This window comes from Mesoplodon mirus (genome assembly GCF_964341445.2).
Source record: "Mesoplodon mirus genome assembly, chromosome: 3".
Lineage (NCBI taxonomy): Eukaryota > Metazoa > Chordata > Mammalia > Artiodactyla > Ziphiidae > Mesoplodon > Mesoplodon mirus.
Window position 1 is genome coordinate 67,910,772 of NC_138978.1, and position 21,540 is coordinate 67,932,311.

Genomic DNA, 21,540 nt, shown 5'->3' on the forward strand with positions numbered 1-21,540 from the left:
TAAAAAAAATTGTGTAATTATAAAACAATATAAATTCAAATTTCTACTCGTTTCTTCTCTTAACTAATTTAAAAAACAATTGTATAATATTTATATAATTGTATTTTTGTCTAAAACATGTATAAATGTAATGTATTTGACAATAATAGCACAAGGCAGCAGGTGGAAGCAAAGCTGTTTTGGAGTAACAAAATAATACTAGATTGTAATTTAAATCCACAGGAAAAAAAATGAAAAGAACTAGAAATACGATAAATAGTACTGTCAATGTAACAAACTCAATGAATATATAGTTGTTCTTTTTTGCCTTAGCTCCTTTAAAGGATATAACACTTTATAAAGTGATAATTATAATAATATACTTTTGGGTTTGTAACATATATATGTAATATGTATAACATTAATAGCACAAAAAGTTGGAAGAGGTGATAAACATATACAGAAGTAACTTTTTTTTTTTTTTTTTTGTGGTACGCAGGCCTCTCACTGTTGTGGCCTCTCCCGTTGTGGAGCACAGGCTCTGGACGCGCAGGCTCAGTGGCCATGGCTCACAGGCCTAGCTGCTCCATGGCATGTGGGATCTTCCTGGACCGGGGCACGAACCCGTGTCCCCTGCATCGGCAGGCAGACTCTCAACCACTGCACCACCAGGGAAGCCCCAGAAGTAACATTTTTATATCTCACTAGACTTGTCACTATATACCTGAAATAAATAAGTTCAGATGTATATTCTAAGCCCTAGTAAAAACACCAATAACTAAAATTATACAATTAAAACATCATGAAAGAAATTTAAATGTTACACTATACAATATTTACTCAATACAACAAAAGTAGTATAGGAGTATGAAAGGAACAAAAAGATATTAGACGCATCTGTGAATGATGTTAATATTTAGGATTATCTTAAATTATCTTATGTTTTTGATCTCAGATTATTAAATTTAATGGCTCCTATTTTAAATATAATTTTACTTTTTAATACATTTTTTTTTTTAATTTCTTGGGCTTCCCTGGTGGCGCAGTGGTTGAGAGTCCGCCTGTTGATGCAGGGGACACTCGTTTGTGCCCCAGTCCAGGAAGATCCCACATGCCGCAGAGCGGCTGGGCCCATGAGCCATGGCCTCCGAGCCTGCATGTCCAGAGCCTGTGCTCCACAATGGGAGAGGCCACAACAGTGAGAGGCCCGCATACAACAACAACAACAAAAATTTCTTATTTAATGACTTATTTTTATAATGACATGAGGTAGATCCACAGATTGAGAAGAGGTAAAAATCATTTCCACAACCTGTTGATATTAAAATGCAGTTTCCTTTTCATCAGAGTTATTTATTCATTTACTCTTTCACTTATTGCTCAAACACTTATTCAAAATGCACTGCTCTAGACTCTGGGAATATGTTGTAAAATTCCAGAGTTCCTGGTCTTATAGAACTTACATTGGAGGAAATTCTTGGCAGTAGATTCTCTTTTTTCTTATAATATGAATTATAGGGGAAAAATCTTAAAAAGTAAGTTTAAAGAAATCACTTATTTCAGTTCAAAAACAGTTGCCTAATATTTATATTCCATTTTAATTTTACTTGAGGATCTCTAAGTAACTTTCCAATTAGGAACTCTCTTCTTATTGACTGCTGGCCAGAGGGCCTGAATCATCTGGTCTCCTTAAAAATTAAAAACTCTCATTAGAAAATAGAATATAGTTCATGAGTTTAAAAAAATGTGGGTTGGTTGTAAAACTTAGGTTTGCCTCTGACATATGGGTTCATTAATCTATCAAGATTCTTCTTGGACAGTGTGAGACGGTCTAGATCTTAAGAAGTCAAGGAAACTTGGGGTGGGTGGTTGTCCACAGAAGTATTCACATTGACCCTAATTTTCTAAGATTAAAGGCTAAAATGTGAAAATAAAAAAGTTATGGTATATGCCAGAGTTTAACTTGGAGGTCATGAACCCAGTGAAATTGTAAGCACATTTTATTTGAGTATGCATGTACAGATTACACTGGAAATAATGCTTATAACTTTCATCAGATTTTCAAAGGAATCTGTGACCTCCTCCTCAAAGTTTAAACCTTGAAACAGACATTAAAATAAATAAGAATGTTCTAAAAGAGTAGAGGAATCAAAGTAAATAACAATAAAAAGGATAAGAAAAAGCAAGTCTCAAACATTTAAAATGCATAATGAGTCAGCAAGATGACAAAGAAGAAGCCCTGGGCCCCCACTTCCCACCAACAAACCCACCAATTCAGCAACAAATCAGGGACTAATTCCTATTGTGAGAAATCCACAAGCTGATTGAAAGGCTCATGCATCCTTGTGAACATGAAACTAGGCTCACCAAAGCAAGTAGGGAAATTCAGGACATCTTTTCTTCAAAATCCCTACCCCTGGCACTGTACAATATGATCAAGAAGAGAACTCCTAGCTCCCAGCTTCTTCGAGGGTAGGGAAAGAGCTGTTCACATGTCCAATGTCCCCAACTTTTCTGAGGGACCTCTTCAAAGGGTTGGCTTCTCTCTTGCCATTCTCAGAGCTTTGATAGTCTGACACAGTCTACCCACCTGGAGGAGTATGGAGACAGATACTTCGGTTGGTAGATGCCATAATTCCTTTCCCCTGGCTCACCACTGAATAAGTCAACAGAAACCACAGTTGCCTAGAATGCCACAATTTTTTCTTGGGGATGCCCAAAGTACTGGCTTCTGACTTGCTAACAGTCAAGTGCTGATAAGACCTGGCATAACCTAGCTTCCTGGGGACTAGTGAGAATAGAGATGGAGATTTGGGTTGGCAGTCACCATATCCCTTGCTCCCAGTTCAGCACAGAGCAATTAGACAAAATGTCTAGCTCTCAGTGTCTCCCTGAGCAGGTGTGGAAACACTTAAATGCCAATCAACAGCAGAATGGATAAATAAAATGTGATATATGCCTAAAATAAAATATTATTTAGGCTTAAAAAAGAAGCAAGTTTTGCAATATGCAGCAACATGTATGAATCTTGAGGACATTATGTTAAGTAAATAAACTGGTAACAGAAAGACAAATACTGAATGATTCCATTTACATGGCTCACTCTGTCCTTTCATAACTCTGGAAAATTGGAATCATATGTTAAGGAATACTATAATGACTTGAAACCTGATGACTAGAAAGCTAACATAAGGCCCCATAAATAGTTTCTAAAATGAAGACATATATTCACCAGATACAATGCTCCTCCCCATTGAACAAAGATCCAGAAGAAATGTTAGGAAAAGAAATTGTGATTCTTTTCTATGGGATTAAGTAACAACACAATTTATTAGATAAATTCCTAATTTAAAATTCAACATAAGTATTATAAATAACAAAATTATAGGATGATTGTTTAAAAGTTAAGTTTGACCTCTTATAGTTTGCTGTTAGTTACCTGGCTTCATCAGGTATATCAAATTATTAAAAAATAATCATTATAGTCAGTAAAACAAAAATAGTCATCATCTTTAGAACACTTATATCTCAAAATATGATATTATAAAGAGAAGTTAATACAGGAGCAATGATAAATGATAATTTTCCAGATAACTTTTACAGTGGTTGAGAGAAAAAATATAGATAGATGTTAAATGTATGCATAGAAATATTAGTAGTTGACACAGCCTTTAAATACTTCCTCCAACCACATTCACCCATGTGGCTCATTACATTAAATAAAGTTTACTTAATGATAAGATTCTCATCTAGAAAGAATGAAGCAAATTTTAATAAGGTCTTCTTTATTATACTTATTAGCAATAGTCATATTACTAGCAGAAGTAATACAGTAACTGCTATTATATTCATAATATTAATATTACATAGTATGACAATTACTACTACTAGTAATAAAATGATAAAAAATAGAAATTTATATATCCATTTATATGCCAATTCAAATTCTAGAAATTGCTTCTAAGTATATAATAATGAATATGCATAAATATATGTTTATGGCTTTTTATCCCTATAATTTTTATAATTTTGAGAAAATAAAAACAACATTAATGTCCAACAGGAAAGCTCACCTAAGTAGAATATATCTATTTAAAAGAATACATCTAGCTATTAAAAATTCTTATACAATAACATTCAACACTACAGAAAATAAAAACAAGCATGTTAGATAATAAGAGGTATAAATACAATCATTTTTGTAAAAATTATATACATATATATATACATTTAAAGAAATACACACACAGACACAGATTATCAGTCTTTACCATTCCCTCTCCTTACATACCATTGCCCAACCCCCATCTACACATTTGGTTGTATATTTTTCCCTTCCTCACATGGATACAAACTTTTGCCCTTGCTTTTTATAAACACTGGATTTTGCTATATATATTTCTTTGTAACTTGCTTTTCTCTTAATAATCACTGAAATCTCTGTTAAATAGATTTTAGAACTAATGTTATTTTTAACAACTGTAGAGTATTTTATACTATCTCTGAATCATAAACTTTCAACAGAGGATACATAAGTTTTTCTAGTTTTTTTTTTTTACTACAAATAACACAATCTTGCTCCCAGCCTGCCCCTCATATCTCTCTCCTCTCCCATCTCCCTCCCTCTCTTCCTCTCACACACACATACACACACACACACTTTATCTTTCAAGTAGAAATTTCAAAAGTGTTATTGCTGATGTGAGAGTGCATTAGTCAAAATTCAACAGAGATACAGAACAAATATACGGCGAAGAGAGAGAGAGATTTTAAGGAATTGGTCCATGCAATAATGGGAACTGACAACTCTAAAATCTGTAAAGCAGGTCAGCAGGCTGGAAATTCAGGGAAAAGCCGATGCTGCAGTCTTGAGTCCAGAATCTGCAGGCTGGAAACTCAGGCAGGGTTTCTACCTTGCAGTCTAGAAACAAAATGCTTCACCTGGAAATTGCAGTCTTTGTTCTTAAGGGCTTCAACTAATGAGATGAAACCCATCCACAACATGAATGGTAATCATCACTCAAAGTCTACTGATTTAACTGTTAATCACATCTAAAAAATACCTTTACAGCAATATCTAGACCAGTGTTTAACCAAACAACTGGGCATCATAGTCTAGCCAAATTGAGACATAAAATTAACCATCATGGGGAAGGGGGCAGGAACAATGAATAGGCAGAACAGAGGTGAGTTTTAGGGTAGAGAAAATACTCTGTATGACACCATAATGATAGATACATGTTATTATACATTTGTCTAAACACATACAATGTACAACACCAAGTATGAACCATATGGGCTTTCGGTGATTATGATCTGTCAATGTTAGGTTCATCCTTAAATCCTCATAAGAAACATTATCACAATCTTTAACCTTTGTCAATCTGTTAGGAAAAAAATAGTATCTCATTGCTTCTTTAATTTGCATATCTTTGACTATTAATGAGATTAATAATCTTTTCATATTTATGTTGGTGACTTATATGTCTTTTATGAGCTGTCTGTTCACATCTTCCACCCATTTTTTTAATCTGAGTTGTTTTTCTTTGTCCTACTATTTGTATGAGTTCTTTATATGTTAACATTTTCTGATTTATCCTGACACATTCTTTTTTGTTTTGTTTGTTTGTTTGTTTGTTTGTTTGTTTGTTTTGGCTGTGTGGGGTCTTAGTTGCAGCACACAGGATCTCCGTTGAGGCATATAGGATCTTTCATTGCGGCACATGGGCTCTTCATTGCGGTGCGCGGGCTTCTCTCTAGTTGTGGCATGCAGGCTCCGAGAGCACATGGGCTCAGTAGTTGCAGTGCGTGGGCTCTCTAGTTGTGGCACATGGGCTCTAGAGCGCATGGGCTCAGTAGTTGTGGCGCATGGGCTTAGTTGCTCCACAGCATGTGGGATCTTATTTCCCTGAGCAGGGATCAAACCCACGTCCCCTGCATTGGAAGGTGGATTCTTTAAACACTGGACCACCAGGGAAGCCCATGGTGCATCCTTTTTAATGTAAACACTTCTCTGTTTACAGCTTGCCTCTCCCTCACCATAAGGTTATAAGAATATTCAACTGAATTATCTTTTAAAGTTTTATATTTAATGCTTTAACCCATCTGAAATATATATTTTTAATATGGCATGCAACAGAGAAGCAATTATGGTTTTGTTCAGAAAGATAACCAATTTTGCCATTACCAATTATTAAATAAACCATCCTTTTCCCATCATATTAAAGTATTACTTCCATTCTTTAAGATCTCTTTCATATACAGATCTTTTTAGGATGCTTTATTCTGTTCATCTCATTTCTCTGTACCTGTGCCAATGACCAAATATTGATTATAATGGCTTGGAAAATTTTTCTTTTTCCATTGTTTCTTGACTATTCTAAGACATTTATTTCCTCGGAAACTTTAAAAGCATATTTTCAAGTGTCTCTACAAAACCAGGATTCTAATTAAAATCACTGTAGTACTGTATTATTTACTATTGAAAAACATCCATGCGTAAGTGGCCCTTCACAGTTCAAACCCGTGTTGTTCTAGGGTCAACTGTGCATATAGAATTATAAAAAAAAAAAAAAAAAAAAAGTAAAAACACATTTTCTTCTTAAAGATGTCTGTGTGTGTATGTATATATACATATGATATATATAAAAACACAAAGGAGGGGGAAGAACATGGAGCTCTTTTAAAGAAAGGAAGCATCCACTTTAAGAAATTGGGGGGGGGAGAGTAAATCAAACCCACAGGCGGCATAATAAAAGGAAATAAAGATTAGAGAGGAAATCAGTGAAATAGAAAATTAGAAAACAAATAGGGAAATCCAATGAAATTAATACATGATTTCTCGAAAACATTTTTTAAAAAGGCGAATCTCTAGCTATGCTAAGAAAAGAAGTCATAAGTTATTTTTAAAAAGAAACTACATTACTGTTGACCTTACAGAAATTAGAAGTGCCATAAGAGAACACTAGGAACAGCATTAGGTCAAAAAAGGAGACAATTTAGATGAAATGGAAAAATTCCCCAAAAGATACAAATTTCCAAACCTAACTTAATAAGGAGTAGAAAAATGAAACAGACTTATAACAACCAAAGAAACAAAACCAAAAAACCCCCACTGAATTAGTAATTTAAAATATTACAATAAAAGAAAGCCCAGGCCAAGATGACTTCATTGGTGAATTCTACCAAACATTTAAGGAAAAAATAAAATCCTTCACAAACTCGTCCAGAAAATAAAGGAGGGAACATATCTCAATACTTTGTACGACTCCAGGGAGAGTTTTGCCAGCAGGCCAGATAGTGATGGATTCTTCTTTTTTTTTAATAAAAGGAATGGAAAATTCTTTGTAATATGGAGGTTTCCACTGTAAAGGCATTTGCCTTAGGATTACCTTAGAAGCAGGAAGAAAGATGACTTTTTAAAATTACAGGATCCAACTCCTTTGCCAATTCTGTTATAAGAAAGATAGTGATTTAGATACAAAATAGCAGTAAACTGTGGAATCATAGAATCATAATACTTCTAAGAACTAACATTTGTAAAGCACTGCCTATGCACCAATCACTCCTGAGCACCTAACAGGTATTATCTCAGTCTGTCCTCACAAACATTACTGTTCCTGTGTTTTGAGCCTCAGGGGAGATTCAGCTCACTCAAGGACCAAGAGCTGGAGCAAGGGCATACCAGTTCTTCCAATTTCTAGGTCAGGTCACTTCTCACCTCCCAGAGAGATTCTCTAGCACACCAGTAAGTAACTTTGCAGGACAGCCTTCTGGCACTCTAGTGGGTGGCTTATCAGCAATTTCAAAAATAAAGAATTCCACAGGAATCCAGGAAGAAGAGATGTATCTAATTCAATATATATTAGAATTCTTCAGGATTTTTGGTTATGTGGTTGGCATTATTCCTTATTTTGAGCATTAATGAGCTCTATCTACCTTCTCCACTCACTACTCACAGTTTTTCCTTTTACTTTGGTTATTCTAGTCAGATTCTAAGAGGCATGTTGGGAAGCCTGTTCTTAGTCATTATTTTTCTTCATTGTGAATTAAAAAATTATCTTATCCTACTTCATTATGTCTCCTCTCTTCAGCAGAAGTTAAGGCTGAAGGGGGAAACATTTTAGTTCATTTTCATACTGAAACTCCTGTCAGATCTTATGGGCCAGGAAGGTCTTTATAATTATCAGCATAAAAATGATATATATTTAATAGGCCATATATCTAGCATAATTATAGGAGAAAAGTGATCAAAAATTTAAAAACATCCTGTATTTAAATTTTGTATTCATTCAAATTTGATTTGTAACACTTTACTTTTATTAAATAACAAAACCCAACAAGACACAATAGTTTGCATACTATTTGCTACTGCAGATTTCATATAATCAGCAACTTTGAATAAACTCTAAAGATATATATGTAAAATCTTAACAAGTATGGAATTGCGATTGCTATTAAAAAGGTAGATAATAACTTCAACCTGCTAAGGAAGGAAGCGAGGGAAGGAAAAGGAAAGTGGAGGAAGGGAATGAGTAAGGTTTGGCTACTATTCATGTAATCCCTTAAACCAAAATCTTTAGTGACACCCACTGTGTACTAAATTTTTGTGTTAATTTTAAAAATTATTTCTAATGAATTTTACATTTTAGAGCAGTATTAGGTTCACAGCAAAACTGCGAGGAAGGTATAGAGAACTCCTATATACCCTTTGCTCCCACACATGCATAGCCTCTCTCATTGTTAACATCCCTCACCAGAACAGTATGTTACAATTGAAGAACGTACATTGACACATCACTATCATCCAAAGACCATAGTTTACATTAAGGTTCACTCTCAGTGGTACACATTCTTTGGATTTGGACAAATGTATAATGACAAGTAATCATCATGTGAGATACTGAGTATTTCACTGCCCTAAAAATCCTCTGTACTCTGCCTATTCAGCCCTCCCTCACGTCAACCCTGGTAACCACTGATCTCTGTACTATCTTCATAGTTTTGCCTTTTCCAAAATGTCAGATAGTTTGAACCACAAAGTATGTAGCCTTTTCAATTCTTCCACTTAGTAATATACATTTAAGTTTGCCCATGTCTTTTCATGGTTTCACATCTCATTTTTTATCACTAAAATTATTCTATTGTCTGGATCCAACATGTTATTTATTCATCCAGTCACTTACTAAAGGATGTTTTGGTTGCTTCCAAATTTTTGCTATTATGAATAAAACTGCTATAAACAACCATGTACAGGTTTTTGTGTAGGCATAAATTTACAACTGCTTTGGGTAAATACCAAGAAGCATATGGTAAGGATCATATGGCAAAAGTATGTTATTTTTTAATTTCATTGATTTCTGCTCTAATTATTTTGTTTCTGTGTACTTTAACTTGCTTTTTCTAGTTTCCTAAAGTGGAAACTTACATGACTGTTTTAGACATTTGTTCTATTCTAATATATGCATTTAGTCCTATAAATGTCCCTCTAAGCACTACTTTCTCTGCATCCCACAAATTTTGATAAGTCCTGATTTAACTTTCATTTATCCAAAAATGTTTTAAAATTTCTCCTGAGATTTCTTCTTTAAACTATGTGTTATTTGGAAGTGTTAGAAATTTTTTAGTCTTCAAGTAATTTGGAATTTTCCAGCTAAATTTGTCATTGATGTCTTGTTTCATTCCATTGGGTCTGAGAACATAACACTGCATGCTTCCTATTCTTTTAAAGTTGTGTTTTATGGCCCAGAATGTGGTCTATTTGGGTGAATGTTCCATGTAAGCCTGAGATGAATGTGGATTCTGGTCCTGTTGTTGAATGAAGTAATCTATAAATGTCCTTTTTATCCAGTTGACTGATGATGTTGAGGTGAACTATGTTTTTCCTGATTTTCTGCCTGCTGGATCTATTTCTGATAGCCAGTGTTGATTTCTCCCACTATAATAATGGATTCATTTGTTTCTCACTTGTAATTCGTCTGTTCATATTTTCTATTTCTTCCTGGTTCAGTCCTGGGAGATTGCACCTTTCTAATAATTTGTCCATTTATTCTAGGTTGTCCATTTTATTGGCATATAGTTGCCTGAAGTAGTCTCTTATGATCCTTTGTGTTTCTGTGGTATTGGTTTTAACTTCTCCTTTTTCATTTCTGACTTTATTGATTTGAGCCCTCTCTTATTTTTTTCTTGATGAGTCTGGCTAAAAGTTGATCAATTTTGTTTATCTTTTCAAAGAACCAGCTCTTAGTTTCACTGATTTTTTAAATTGTTCTAATCTCTATTTTATGTATTTCTGCTCTGATCTTTATGCTTTCTTTCTACTAACTTAAGGTTCTATTGTTATTCTTTTTCCAGTTCATTTAAGTGTAAGGTCAGGTTGTTATTTGAGATTTTTCTTGTTTTCTGAGGTACGTTTGTATTGCTATAAACTTCCCTCTTACAACTACTTTTGCTGCATCCCATAGACTTTGGACAGTTGTGTTTTCATTTTCCTTTCTCTCCACATATTTTTTAATTTCCTCTTTGATTTCTTCAGTGATTCACTGATCGCTTAGAAGCATATTGTTTAGCCTCCATGGGTTTGTTTTTTGCTAGTCTCATAGCACTGGTTGGAAAAGATGATTGATATCATTTTAATTTTCTTAAATTTACCAAGGCTTGCTTTGTGGTTAGCATGTGACCTATCCTGGAGAATGTTCCATGTGCACTTGAAAAGAATGTGTACTCTGCTGTTTTTGGATTGAATAAAAAGAATCCCAATTGGAAAAGAAGAAGTAAAACTGTCACTGTTTGCAAAGGCATTATACTTTTAGAGGCATTATGGCTATACTTTCATCTCTAAAATAAAACACTGAATATCTCAGTTCAGAATGGAATAGGAGAGTTTAACTGATTCTAAAACAGAGATTCAATAAATGCTCCTATTTGCAGCAGCATTTACAAGAAGTTCCTAGAATCTTTAAATCCTAATCATTCCTGGGTTCTGCAGTATGAATCAGCCTCAATCTTTGCCTTCTGATACTTTCAGGACAGGTTATAGCAGAGGTTGGCAAACTTTTTCTTTAAAGAGCCAAATACAGACAGTAAAAATGTTAGGTTTCTGGGTACTACAGTCTCTATCTAACTACTTAGCTTTTCCATTGTAGCTTAAAAGCACATTGATAGATAATATATAAAAGAATGGGTGTGACGGTGTTCCAATATAATTTATTGACAAAATCAGGTAGCCATCTTAAAGACCAGAGATTTCTGATCTCTAGCTACAGGTTCCTAAGATCTGCAAAGTCAGTTATACATACCTATCTGCTTCCTAGTTTGCAAAAATTTGTTGCTCTCTTTCTCTTTGCCCTTCTCTTGCCCTCTGCCTTTCTAAATCCTCATACTATCAGTTTAATGGGATTTAGAGAGTGAGTAGAGGCAAACTGAAATGCCAACACAATATTATTTTTCAAAGTATGTGTTATTAAAGGAAAACTGCTAGAATTTTGTTGAAGAATGCACTGCATAGATAGATCAATTTAGAAAGGACATCTTTATTACATTGATTCATCCAATATCATAAAAATGATGTATTCTTATATTTATTTTCATATTGTTCTATCAGTAATGTTTGGTAGCTTTCTTTTCAGAGCTAATTCACACCTTTCCTTTCATGTGTCCTTAGTCCGTGGTTTATGACAGCCATGGAAGTGTGCTGCTCAGATCTCCTTGAAGAGAACCCACTATAAGAAGCACAGCTGACTGGCAGCCCCAGCTGCTGCCTCTTTAGATCCATCACTACATTTTTGCCAAGGCTATTCCCAGTCAATGACTGAGGTATTGTACTAGTGCTGGCCCATTTCTGCCTGATGCAGGATTCCTCCAATGTTCAAGTTTTGCTCAGGGATTCCCCAAAGGCCTGGCCTAAATTTCTTCAGAATTGTGTTGCTGAGTCTCTTTCTGCCCAATCTATTGTCTCTCTCCCTTCACAGGTGTCAAATTATCATCAGAATGTGAAGGTTTTTCCCTGCCTATTCCTACTCCTTCCTCTTTTGTTTGTCAAAGGTATTTCTCCCAATAAATTTCTTGTACAACTCATCTTGTTTTTGTGTCTGCCTTTGGAAGACCAATCCAACAAATGGTGAGGTTTTTATACTACTATAAACGGTAGCTTTTAATTTAATTTTCCAATTGGTGATTGTTACAATATATTTAAATACTATTGGTTTTTGTATTATTATTTTACTAGCTTGCACATTCAAAATCATGACATCTACAATAAATTACAATTTCCTTACTTTCTAATCTTTTAACTTCCTTTTTATTTTCCTTACTTTGTTCCACTGATCTATGTTCACCATTTCAGTACTAAATAAAAATACTAACAGTTGACACCCTTGTTTTGTTCCTGGCCTCAGGGGGAATAATTCCAATATTTCACTACTAAGTATTAATAAATGAGTTAAAATATATGTATTGTTAGATTAACAAAGTTTCCTTCTAATCCTAGATTGCTAAATATATATATATATATATATATATATATATATATATATATATATTTAACCTTAAATGACTGTTGAGTTTTATGATTTTGGTGCAGACATTGAAAGGATTGTATACAGGTAGACCTCACTTTACAAGGTAATGCATTAATGAAACGCTGCATATACCAGAACTATACCTCACTTTGCACAACTCTATTATATATTAGTTTTCTATTACTGAGTAACGAATTGCACAAACTTTGTGGCCGGTCTGGGTTCTTTCTTATCTGGAAAAAATCTCCTTCTAAGCTCATTCAACTAGTTGGTAGAATCCACTTTCTTGCATAGGACTAAAGTCTCCATTTTTTTGCTGGTTATTGGTGGAGGGTCACTCCTAGCTCATAAAGTCACTCTCATGTCACTTAAATGTGGTCCCCTTCACTTTTAAGATAGCAACAGTACCTCAAATCCTTCTTGTGCTTCAACTTTCTCTGATATCCTGTTCCACCATCAGCCAGAGAACACTCTTTGTTTTTAAAGAGATCATTTGATTAGGTTAGACCCACTCAGATAATCTATCTGAAGGTCAACTGATTAGTAAGGAACCTTAATAACATCTGCAAAATATCATCTGCTGCATAATATAACATGATTGTGGGAGTAACACCAGGGAACAAAGATCATGTGGGCCATCTTGAAATTCTGCCTATCACAAGTTAGATGAGTCAAATGAGATCAAGTCTCAGTTACTTTGGAACCTTGAAAAATGAGGACACATTCATTCAAAATATACACAAATTTTAGTTAACCTGATACTGGGCAAAGTGAGAAACACTGAGGTGTTTTCCCCCACTCATATTGTTATGTCACTCATTTTCTAATGTTAAACTAATTTTTTATTCTTCAAATAAACTTATGTTGGCTATAGGGTATTAACCACTTTATATGTCACTAGATCTAATTTTCTAATATTTTGTTTTATAATTTTTACATGTGCATACATAAAACAGGCCTGCAATTCTCTTTCTTGTAAGGTCCTTTTCAGGTTTTGCTTTTAATGTTATGCTGACCTCTCAAAACATGAAAAGTATTCTTATTCACTCTTTGGAAATTTTGGTTAAGATGGTGTTATATGTTCCTTAGATGTGCAGGGTAACTCACCAGCAAAGTCATCTAGACCTGAAGTCTCTTTGTGGGAAAGATTTTAATAATGGATTCAATTTCTTTAATGTATGAAGGACTATTCAGCATTTTTATTTCTTCTTCTGTCAGACTGAAAATTGTGTTTCTTCAAAGAATTTGTCCATTTCACACAAACTGTCAAATTATTTTGCATAAAGTTATTCATTGTATTTCCTTTAACTTCTGTGAAGCCGCAGCGATGTTCTTTATCATGGTAATTTGAATTTTTTCCTCTATCTCTTTGTTATAGCAGTCTTGCTAGAGCTTTATCAATTTATTACTCTTTGAAAATAACCAATTCTTGGCTTTATTGATTTTTTAAACATCTTTATTGGAGTATAATTGCTTTACAATGGTGTGTTGGTTTCTGCTTTATAACAAAGTGAACCAGCTATAAATATGCATATATCCCCATATTTCCTCCCTCTTACGTCTCCCTCCCACCCTCCCTATCCCACCCCTTTAGGTGGTCACAAAGCACCGAGCTGATCTCCCTGTGTTAGGCAGCTGCTTCCCACTAGCTATTTTACATTTGTTAGTGTATATATGTCCATTTGGCTTTATTGATTTTTATGCACATTTTCTCATGTTCATTGTATGCTTGTTTTATATTTCATCTATTTCTGACACTAATTTTATTATTCCTTCCTTTTACTCTTTTTGGGTATAACTTCTGCTACTTTTCTATCTTCATGAGACAGATGCTTAGATCCTTGATATGACAAACTTCTTCCTTTTTTATATGTGAATTTAGATATATTAGGCAATAATTATAATTTTGTCTTTTGCTTTCAAATATGCTGTAGAAACTGCTAACTACCTTCCAATTCAAATCCTCCCTTTTAGCCTTTGTAACAGAAACCAAATTTCATACAAGTAGCAAAATGGCCAGATAAAAGATCCTGTTTCTTAGCATTCCTTGTTGCCAGTGTGCCCATATTACTAAATTCTGGCCAAGGAACTGTTAAGAGGAAATGCTTTATTCCCAATTAGGCTGATTAAAGTTTCTGCTTTAGTGTGGTGATGTGCCCTTTCTGCCAATTAGTACTGCATGAGCCTTCCAGCATGCAACCAGATATAGCAACTGGAACTTTGGCAGCCATTCTGAAACACATGTGAACTTAGGATAGAACACACAAGATAGGAAGATAGAATAAAAAGGATACTTGGGTCCTGATTTTGTGCAGAGTCACACTTGTACAAAGTACACTTTGTACTTCTTGGACTATGGACTCTTCTAATATAAAAAGTAAAACTTTTGCCTAGTTTAAACCATTATTTTAGGAGGTCTCTGTTACACAGAACTGAATCCAATTATGACTAAAACATACATTGTTTCTTCTTTTTAAAAAAATATTATCAAATTAGATAAAGCTTTCAGTAGTTTTAATATAATAGTGCTGACTACAGGCCTCTGTATTTTGCTCCTGGTCTGAATAGGATCACATATTATTTTCCTATTTATATACATATCTTATGGAACTATTTTGGGCTACAGTATGGTGCACTTTCCTCCTCAGATTGCCGTGGGACATTTGACTTAGCACTGAAAATTCTTGATAATACTGAATGGACACCAATTCTACAGCATTACCTTTCATACACTGAAGAATCCCTTCTTGTTGTTATGCAACACCTGACTAAGAACGCAGTCATGCTGAATTGTGGGCTTATAAAGCACATGACTATCAAGAACAAGTATATGATGTCTAAGCATGCTAAGATCAGCTCCTTAGCACAGCTGAATTCTGAACTAGTTCAAGATTTAGCCAAGGCTGTGGCAAAGGTGTAATTTGTAAACTTTGAATGCTGTAATATCTGCAGATAAAATTGGCACCATGTGCCATCTGTACATATAAAAAAAAGGTGTTGGATGTTATACATATGTGATCTCTGCTAAAACCCAGTTTATTACAACACTGGCATGCAGACAATTCCTACTTTAATACTATATGTCAAAAGAAATTTATAACTATACCATTCAAACAATCATAATAGTTAGATATTATTCTTAAAAAACAAGCGGAAACCTGTCTTTCTGAAAGTCCCATCCTTATTCTTGATCCTTTTATCTATTCTGTTTACTATTTGTATATAGCATATATATACTAACAGTATACTACACTAGTATATATTGTATATATACTATTTTATATGCAATACCATAAACTATTCAGCTATTTTGAAATATCCTTAGGTAACTCTTCTGATATGTAAATATCCAAGTACCTCTAACCATTCTTTCTTGTAATTGTAGGATATTTGATTTCCGCAACCCTCTTATATTTTTAGGAACTAAATCCAGATAATACATATCATCTAAAATATGGAAGTCACAGAAACTTAGCTTATTAGAAATACCTGGTAAATGATGCTGGTCAACCAGCTTCATGTTTTATAAGGGCACTCTGAAATAATAATCATGGCAGTCACATAGTTTTTAAATCTACCCATATTCCCATGTAAAAACAGATATAACAACTAGATAGCAAAAATTTTTCATTACCTATACCAACATTATGTGAGAAGATATCCCCAGGAAAGCCAAAATTTATAGGAATACGGAAAAACCACTGACATCCATCAGACCACTATGATATTAGCAATTATGCAGTAGGAAACAAAGGAAAGCAATGCATGTGATGGATAGAAATAAAACAAAAAATCTAAAGACACTCCCTGGAAAGCTTGGAGAGACAATTTAAGAACAGAGCTATTTTTAGTTTTTTAAGGAACCTCCATATTTTTCTCCATAGTTGCTGTACCAATTTACATTCCCACCAACAGTGTATGAGGGTTTCCTTTTCTCCACACCCTCTCCAGCATTTATTGTTTGTAGATTTTTTTGATGATGGCCAAAATCAACTATACTTCAAGAAAAAAAATTTTAAAAACAACAGAAGCTAAATCCTAGTAGGGTTTTGCATATTCCAATAGTGTGTGAATACAAGGGTTCAGTGGTAAGATCTGAAGGTCCTAGAGTATTCTGGGCCTACAAACCCACAAAACTAACTAGCCAGTGCTTTTCTCTAGGTCAAAGCCCAAAACTGAGAAGAAACTCCTGAAGATAGAATCAAAATTGAGCAACACAGAAACAATGGAGAAAAATAGAGAGGAAAAAAAAAAAAGTCTGCATTAAAAAGGGAGTGCTGGGGACCAGAGAAAGAGAATTCAGAAAGTAAGCCATGATACTTTCGGAAACTAAACACACACACACACACACACACACACACACACAAAACAAACAAACAAGAACAGAATAAAGAACTTTAGAACCTGAAAAAAGCCTCTTAAAGTTGATTAAAAACTGATTTCTCATAAAATGGGCAATACAATAGGATCACTATCTAAAGCCATAAAGATTTATTATAGTTATTATAAAGCAAAAAGACAACAAGAAGCAAAGTAACATCACTATAGACAATAAAAGCAAGCCAGACAGTGAAGCCTGCAAAAAAGATAAAACTATAACCTATTATTTCAAAATAAATTTAAGTCCAGTTCTGCATATTAGGAGCTTGGAAACTGTCATTCTGTCCTAACAACAACTAAAAAGCTGAATAGATTGAAAAGCCAATGACTTTTCTTGGATCTCTAAGACAGAGGAGAACACAGGGCACACTGTTGCCTTCAAGATTTGAGAGATAGGTGAATATAAATCATCACAGATTACCTGAGCAAACACTCATAAGAGGAAACTGCCACCAAAACCAGTGCCGAGGTAGGAAAATCTGAACTGTCAGTGACAAATTGCTGGAGGCTCAGTGTGGACAACACTGAGAGTTTAAAACTCCAGGGGTACTCAGTCATAAGGAGACTACCACAGTACTGTGAGATTTACCTCCAGGAGCTCGACCAGATTCCCACAGTAAACATCAGAGAAAAATCTCCTTGTGCTTCCAAAAGTGGGAGGGGAAAATGAAACAATTTGAAAAATATCAGAGCACTCTGTTCTTTTTAAACAAGGCCTGCCCTCAGGTGAATGTAATTAACTACAGCCTAACCTGTTGGGGTATTATCAGAGCCTAACTGACCTGGGAGAAGGGAAAACCCAACTGCAACTGGCCCAAGCCTTCCACATGAGAGAAAGGAAATAGAGTTGAACCTTGAACAACATGGGGGTTAGAAGCATCAACCTCTCACACAGTCAAAAATCCACATATAACTTTATAAAGTCAACCCTCCATATCCACGGTTCCACATCTACAGATTCAACAAACATTAGATCATGTAGTACTGTAGTCTGTATTTGCTGAAAGAAATCTGTGCATAAGTGGACCCATGCAGTTCAAACCCATGTTGTTCAAGGGTCAGCTGTACTAAACTCCAGGTCACTCTAGCAATCTAGTCACACCAAAGGGGGGAGAAAAGAAATGAGAAGCTCTTGTCAGTTTATAGTTCACATGCACAGACTCACTAAAAGTCTAAGACTTAATCATAGGAGTATAGAATGCTACCCCTCCCCCCACCTCAGCATCAATAACCAAGACCTATTTTCAACAGTTCCTTTTACCTGGTACATAATGTCGAGCTATCAGAAAAAAAAAATGACAAGACATACCAAAAGGGGAAAAAAAGCACAATTTAAAGAAACTGAACAACGATCAGAAACACATGGCAGGGAAGTTGGAATTATCAGACCAGAACTTTTAAAACAATTATGAATAATATGCTAAAGGCTCTAATGGATTAACCACACAGCTTACAAGAATAGATGGGCAATGTAAGCAGAGAGAGAAAAAAACTAAGATAGAATCAAAAAGAAATGCTAGAGATCAAAACACTGCAACAGAAATGAATATGTCTACAATGGGCTTATTACTAGATTGGATATGGCTAAGGAAAGAACATCAGTAGAATACTTGAAAACAAAAAAGCAAAAAGAACAAAGACAAAAAAAGCAGGATAGGATATGCAAGGGCTGTGGAACTATAAAGGTGCAACATACCTGTGATGGAAATACCAGAAGGAGAAGAGATAAATGAAAAGAAGAAATATTTGAAACTATAATGATGGAGAATTTCTCCATATTAAAGCCAGACAACAAACCACAGATCCAGGAAGATCAGAGGTTACAAAGCAGGAAAAATGCCAAAAACTTTACATCATTTTCAAACTAAAGCATATCAGAAAGAAGTCAGAGGGAGAAAAATCTTACCTATAGAGGAATAAAGATAAGAAGTATATATGACTTCTCCACAGACATCATGCAAGAAGAAAATGGGGTGACATATTTAAAGTATTGAGAGAAAAAATCCTCTAACCTACAATTCTATTCCCTATGAAATTATCTTTCAAAGTGAAAAAGAAATAAAGACAAAAACCTAGGGAGTTTTTTTGCCAGTACTGCTTTATAAGAAATGCTAAAAGAAGTTCTTTAGAGAGAAAAAAAATAAGTCATTATCTTGCACTTACAAAGAGTAAGGAGGAGACTCAAAGAAGGAATAAGTGAAGTTAAAATAAAATCTTTATTTTTCTTATACTTAAGAGATAACAGTTTGTACAAAACAATAGCATCAATATATTCAATTATGTATATATATAATATATACACATCTACATACAACATACATACATATATATGCTAACGTATGTATCAGTGAAATAACTGAAGTCAGTGATACAACGGACAGGAAGGGGGAATTAGGATTGTTTTGTTATTATATGATACTAATACTACCTGTAAAATGGTATAGTGTTTGAAACTGGGCTTGGATTAGCTATATATGTATATTGCAATCTCTAGGGCAAACACTATAAAAGTGGTAATCAATATGTGAAGAAAGGAGAGAAAATGGAATCATATAAAATACTCACTTAAAACCACAAAAGGAAGAAAAAAGTGGAATGTAAAATAGGAAAACAATGGCAACAAATAAAAAACAGTAATGGATATGACAGATATTAATCAAACTGTACCAATTATCACTAAAAAGTTAATAGTCTAAATGCACAAATTTAAAAACAGAGGTTGCAGTGTGTTGCCAAGATGGAGTAGGAAGACCCTAAGCTCACCTCTTCCCACAGGCACACCAAAATTACAACTATTGATAGAGCAATTATCTATAACAACAACCTAAAGACTAGCAGAAAAGATTTTCTACAACTAAAGATATAAAGAAGCAACCATAATGAGATGGGTAGGAGGGGCGGAGCTGTGATATAATCAAGACCCCCAACCCCAGTAGGTAACTGACAAATAGGAAGATAATAACAACTTCAGAGGTTGTCCCCAAGGAGCTAGGGGTCCAAGCTCTACATTGGACTCCCTAGCCCATGGGTCCTGCTCTGGAAAGATGATTCCCCAGAATGTCTGGCTTTGAAGGCCAGTGGGGCTTGCATATGGGAGAGCTTGAAGGCTGTAGGAAACAGAGACTCTGCTCTTAAGTAGTGTGTACAAAATTTCACATCGCTCTGAGTGCCAGTGCAAATGCAGTAATTTGAAAAGAGCTTGGTCAGACCCACTAACTGACCTTGGAGATTCTCCCAGAGAGGCAGGAGGCAGCTGGGATTCCTCATGGGCACAAAGACTCTGGCAGTAGCCATTTTGGGGAGGTTATTCTACACCAAGGACATTAACATTGGCAAGAGCAATTATGAAGTCCTCCCTCTAGCCTATTATTATGGGTGCCAGCCCCAACTGCCAGCACACCTATAGTAGTCAGCCCCACCACATTAGAAGGGCCCATGCAACCCACATAGGGGACATCCCCTAGAGCATATAGCTCTGGTGACCAGAGGAGAGTATGCTGCTGGGCCCCATAGGATATCTCCCACATAAGGCCATTTCTCCAAGATTGGGAAATATAATCAACCTAATAAATAGAAATAAACACAGAGAATTAGGCAAAATGAGGAGACAAAAGAATATGTTCCAAACAAAGGAACAAGGCAGAACCTCAGAAAAAGAACAAAACAAAGTGGAAATAAGCAATCTACCTTGAGGAGTTCAAGGTAATGATCATAACGATGCTCAAAAACCTCGAGAAAATAATGGATGAACACAGTGAGAATTTTAATGAGGAGTTGGAAAACATAAAGAGCCAAACCTACCTGGAGAATAAAAAAACTAAAAGTAAAAATACACTAGAAGAAATCAACAGTAGATTAAGTGACACAGAAGAAAAGATCAGCAAACTGAAAGACAGAGTAGTGGAAATAACACAAGCTAAACAGAAAATAAGGGAAAAAAAGAAGTTTAAAAACTGAGGATAGTTAAGAGAACTCTGTGAAAAATAAAGCATAACTTTTACATTATAAGGGTCCCAGAAGGCAAAGAGATAGAGAAAAGGGCAGAGAACTTATTTGAAAAAAAATAATTGTTGAAAACTTCCTTAACTTGGGAAAGAAAACAGACATCAAGGTCCAGGAAGCACACAAAGTCCCAAATAAGATGAATCCAAGGAGGTCCACAACAAGACACATTATAGTTAAAATTGCTAAAATTAAAGACAGAGAGACAATCCTAAAAGCAGCAAGAGAAAAGCAACTAGTGAAGTAAAAGGGAACTCCCATTAAACTATCAGCTGACTTTTCATCAAAAATTTTGAAGGGCAGAAGAGGGTAGCACAATATATTCAAAGTGATAAAAGGAAAACCCCTACAACCAAGAATACTCTACCTGTCAAGACTTTATTCAGATTTTAAGAAAAAATAAAAAGTATTTGCAGACAAGCAAAAGCTAAAAAAGTTCAATATCACCAAACCACTTTTTTTTTTTTTTTTTTTTTTTTGCTGCACATGGGCCTCTCACTGCTGCGGCCTCCCCCGCTGTGGAGCACAGGCTCCGGATGCGCAGGCCCAGCAGCCACGGCCCATGGGCCCAGCTGCTCCGCGGCACGCGGGATCCTCCCAGAACGGGGCACGAACCCGCGTCCCCTGCATCGGCAGGTGGACTCCCAACCACTGCGCCACC

General features: G+C 35.1%; 1 protein-coding gene across 1 annotated transcript in view; it reads right to left on the minus strand.

Moving 5' to 3' along the window:
- LRRIQ3 (leucine rich repeats and IQ motif containing 3) overlaps positions 1-21,540 on the minus strand; it is a gene marked incomplete at its 5' end in the record, with an annotated part of 152,711 nt that overhangs the window by 114,964 nt on the left and 16,207 nt on the right. The window contains 3 exon segments of the mRNA XM_082612144.1: positions 7,371-7,430; positions 17,299-17,401; positions 20,099-20,186. Coding sequence (XP_082468270.1) covers positions 7,371-7,430; positions 17,299-17,401; positions 20,099-20,186 — 251 coding nt within the window.